Source organism: Palaemon carinicauda, chromosome 7 (genome assembly GCF_036898095.1).
Source record: "Palaemon carinicauda isolate YSFRI2023 chromosome 7, ASM3689809v2, whole genome shotgun sequence".
NCBI classification, from domain to species: domain Eukaryota; kingdom Metazoa; phylum Arthropoda; class Malacostraca; order Decapoda; family Palaemonidae; genus Palaemon; species Palaemon carinicauda.
The window spans coordinates 134,248,402-134,253,057 of NC_090731.1; the positions used below are offsets into that span (position 1 = coordinate 134,248,402).

Genomic DNA, 4,656 nt, shown 5'->3' on the forward strand with positions numbered 1-4,656 from the left:
TAGGATTTTGATTGAAAAGTTGAAACATGTCAGGCAGATTGAGGAGTGTGAACTATGAGTTCAAGCAAAGAACATGAAATCAGGGTTTGCTATAATGTAAAGCCAGGTTGACACCTACGCACTTTTTTCTTGCAACGTGTTGCGACATGGAGTCGTGCCACCTCGCAAAACACCTCGGGGCAGCTCGTGGCAGCTCGTGACAATGACGTCGCCAGGTTTTTAAAACATGATTTTAAATCTGGCCGCTGCGGTGTGCGAGGTGGATGACCTCACGCCACCTCGGAAGCTAGGATTTATGACGTCATACACACATCTTGTAGGATGTCGCGGTGCGTATTCATGCCATTTTGTGCCACCTCGCGCCAGCCACAATTCATTGCAACCTTTTGGGAGGTGTGTTTACCTCTTCCAGCGAGCAGCTGCGCAGAGCCGATGACGTTTTGAACGCTGATTGGTTTGAGCATGGGCGGGCCTGAAATACCGAGCGCTGATTGGTTGATAGCGGTGCGTGGGTGGCATATAAAGGGTCGATAGGCCCAGCATCAATCATTCATAGTCCAGCACATGTAGAAATACTACTACTACCTCTAAAATGCCTCGTCAGACCACCAAGCAGTCCAAGGAGTCACACCAGCCCCGAGATGCCCCCTTCTACGGTGGTGCAGGAGACGGAGTTTGCTGACAATCCTGTTGTAGCAGGCCCTAGTAGACTGCAGCCAATACAAAAAAAGCAGTATCAGCCCAGTAAGAGGGACATACCAGGCTACCCCTTCACAGATTCCCAAATTTCTGAGATTGCTGAGTTTGTTAAGTTATCCACCTCTCCACGACAAGCAGGACAAGCAGTAGTGCAATCCCAGACTGAAGGAGACCCAGTGGACCGAGCTTGCAGCAACCTTTCCGGACTGTACTTTCTTGCAAGTGAGGAAGTTGTTCGAAAAGAAAAGGACAGATTTCGGAAAAATTGAGGAGAGCAAGAGTGATGCCCCAGCAAAGAGAAGGACACCACGAGAGGAAGAAGTCATGACGAACTAGGAGTTTCTCGGGGGACACACAGCCCACGAAAACGCACTATCGAGTGACTGGTTCTCTCCTACCTCGCAAAGGGCCAATTCAGATATAAATGTCGACGAAACTTCAAGTGAGATATCTGGTTTGTCTGGTGCATCAATCATCAGAGGAAGGATCTTGAAGAAGATGAGCCACCCATCAGAGATAGTAGTCTCCAACGTAACAGAAGAGCAGACGGGATCTGGAAACGCCATCAAGGAGCTCCTGCAGAAGGCCAATATGCTGATGCAGAAGAAAGAGACTGAAGGACCCGAAGCCAAGATCCAGAACTTCGCAACGTACCTGTGTTCACAACTGAGAAGTTTGTTCCCCGTGAACTTCAAGGTTTTGTTTGGGAAGATGTTGGAGACGGTCGCACCCCTAAAGGGTCATCTTCCATCCAAAATCCTGGGCTAATCATAACTACTCTGATAGGGACCCCACAACCACAACCTCTATAGTGGTAACAACAACGAGAGGGAGTCCAAGTAGTAGTACTGTCCCCTCCTACAATGAAGGCAACATTCCAGCTAATACAGCAACAACAGTTCATGTGACAACCATACCAGCAACAGCAAGCAACATTTTACATCCCGCAGCAACAGCCAGTCACACACATCAAAATCTGCAACCACTCCAGCACCTGCCTGCACTACCTCGCCAAATACTCCCGTTTCCCGATTTTCTGCTGCCTTGGATATTTTGCCCTCGCTCCCATCCCCAAGCATTTCGAGCATGTCGACCCCCAACGTTATGTCTGCTGCAATGGAGTTGATGATCACATCTCCCAGCCTGGACACCCAAAAGAATGCCTCGAGGGAAGAGAGCGACCACATTTAAAAAAGTCTAAAATGTATATTGTAAATATGAAGTATTTGGCATTTTTCATAAATAACGAAACCTTTTCAAACAATTTTTTATAATCACATATATTTTTATATGAATGATAGATATTTTTATGTAAATGATGAAGAAACTATATCTTGAAAAGACCTGAGAATTGAAAATAAAATGAGAAAGGCACTTTAAAAGCATGAAATTTAATCACCAAACTTATCTTGTAAAGCCAATGAAAATCAGTAAATAGAAATATACTATGAAAATCACCTGAAATGTGCAATGAAAAGCAGTTCAATTATATAAGGATTGAATACAGCAATAGCTTAACAAACACATGAAAAGAAATCTTAGTATGAAATTACAAATGAAAAACTTGAAAACATTAAATTTATCAACAAAACATTTCTTGCTATGTCAATGAAAAGAAGTACAGTAAATTGAAATAAACAAATAATAGCAAACACTCTAGATCTACATATGAAAAATCACAAAGTTGAAATGTACAATGAAAATCACAATGTTGAAATGTACAATGAAACTCACAAAGTTTTATTATATAAGGAATGTTTAATAAATAGCATTACCAAACATATAAAAGAAATCTTAGTTCGAAATTAAAAATGAAAAACTTGAAAAGCACATTATACATTTATTAACAAACTATCTCGCTAAGTCAATGATAAGCAATGATAAGCAGTAAATTGAAATATACAGAGAATAGCGAAAACTTTAAATATACAATTAAAATCACAAGGTAGAAATGTACAATGAAAATCCCTATGTTGAAATGTACAATGTAAAGCACAAAGTTTTATTATATGAGGAATGTTTAATAACTAGCATTTCCAAACAAATAAAAAAATCTTAATTGGAAATAAAAAATGAAAAACTTAAAAACATACTATACATTTATTAACAAAATCATAAGTCAATGGTTAGCGAAAATTGAAATAAAAAAAAAGAATAGCAAAAAGATATACAATTAAAATCACAAAGTTGAAATGGACAATGATATTAAATTTGGACTTAATGCATTTTAATTCAGGAAAAGACATTTTATATACATTTGAGGCCTCTATTCTGTTGGTCGTCCTCTGGGATAGACAAGTCTCTCTTGCCAAGGTACTGCTCCCGCTTCTGAAGAGTAGTAGTAGGCCAGGTAATCTCGGACTACCATTGATTGTATTGAGTAGTTTGATCCCTTTCGAGGCATTAATTATTCCATGAGATTCGATTCCTCACTCGAAGTTCCAGGCAGCATGTTTTGTTAAGTATCTTCGCGGTCGATGACGTTGGGAGCAAAGGGATAGTGGTCGAGTATGAAATTGTGCAAGATACATCCACACATGGTTATCAGCTGTACTACTTTAGGTTCCTGTTGTATGGTGGTGCCGAAGATTCGGAATCTCATTTGGAGATTACCGAATGCGTTCTCGACCACACGACGAGCGCGAGACAACCTGTAGCTGTAGATCTCTTCATGGCGAGCCTGGGATGTGTGGAAGTATGGTTTCATCAGCGTTGTCTTGAGGGCAATGGCACCATCTGCTATTATGTGGAAGGGGATTGGAGTGTCATCATTCGATAGAGTGCTGTCCTCAGGAAATCCCACTCGGTTTTGCTCGATGGCATGATGAAGGATACACTTGCGCCAGGTTCCTCCATCACCAGCACCTCCTTCAGCACCTCCGTCAACATACACGAACTTGTACTTTGCATCTGCTACGGCCATGAGTATTATGCTGTGGAATTTCTTGCAGTAGTGAAGTTCCTTTCCAGGGCTTCTTTAAGGGGACATGCTTTCCATCAAGGGCCCCCCACACAATTATGGTAGTTCCACTTATTTGCGAATACTTCAGCAACTGTCTTTCACTCCTCGGGAGTTTTGGGGGACTTCAGGAATTCATGCTGGTAGGTGTCAATGATGGCTTTGCACACTTCAAGCAGGCACTTCACGAATTGATGTTGGTAGGTGTCAATGATGGCCTTGCACACTTCAGGCACAAATCCGCAAATAGCACTCTTGGAGACAAACTATATTGCAGACTTGTACAGGAATCCCCATTTGCCAGGAAGCAGAGAGTGACATCCAACTTCAATCCCACTGTTAGAGGACCTCTCATTCTCATCTATTACTTGGTGAGCAAGCATTGGAGAAATGCGGTCAACCATCTCCGCAAACAATCCAGCTTCAATCCAGATGAAGTTATTGTACCCTCTAGGGTCTTCTCGGTGTCGTTCTTGTAGTAGCTGGTGATAATCTCCATGTATGGATCTCCCCATCAGCCATTCCCGGCACCTCGTCGTTCTTCTTGCTCTTCTTCCTTCTTGTTTAAGTACTTCCTCTGGTCGTTCTTCGTGATAGTTCTCGAGGATATACGCAGCAGTTACAATAAGAATACTGGCAATCATGTTGTCTGCCTGCCGTCTTGTGTAGTACTCTTGATCCATCCTTTATGATGGTTAGTAAAGTAGTGACTTCCAAAGGCATTGAGCACTATATATATACCCCTGGTAGCTTGGGTACTTTTTATGTGCCACTTCATGACACTTGAAGGTACCTCGCAACACTGTGCAAGGTACCTCGCAACACGTATACACGTCGCCTCACCTCGTGACACCTCGTAAGGAAATACCGTGTCCACCTTGTGGCACTGCGTAATACATCAAGACATCGCAAAACAACTGCGTAGGTGTCCATCTACCTTAATGAAACACTTGTGGAAAACCTTTGAGAATATAAGTTGGTTGTAGATAGTGAAGATG

The 4,656-nt window shown here is 42.2% G+C and overlaps 1 protein-coding gene across 1 annotated transcript; it reads right to left on the reverse strand.

Moving 5' to 3' along the window:
• Positions 1-3,157: 3,157 nt before the first annotated feature.
• On the reverse strand, positions 3,158-3,622 carry LOC137644543 (uncharacterized). Its single transcript, XM_068377508.1, has one exon. The coding sequence runs from the start codon at positions 3,620-3,622 to the stop codon at positions 3,158-3,160; it is 465 nt and encodes a 154-aa protein (XP_068233609.1).
• Between the last annotated feature and the right edge of the window lie 1,034 nt (positions 3,623-4,656).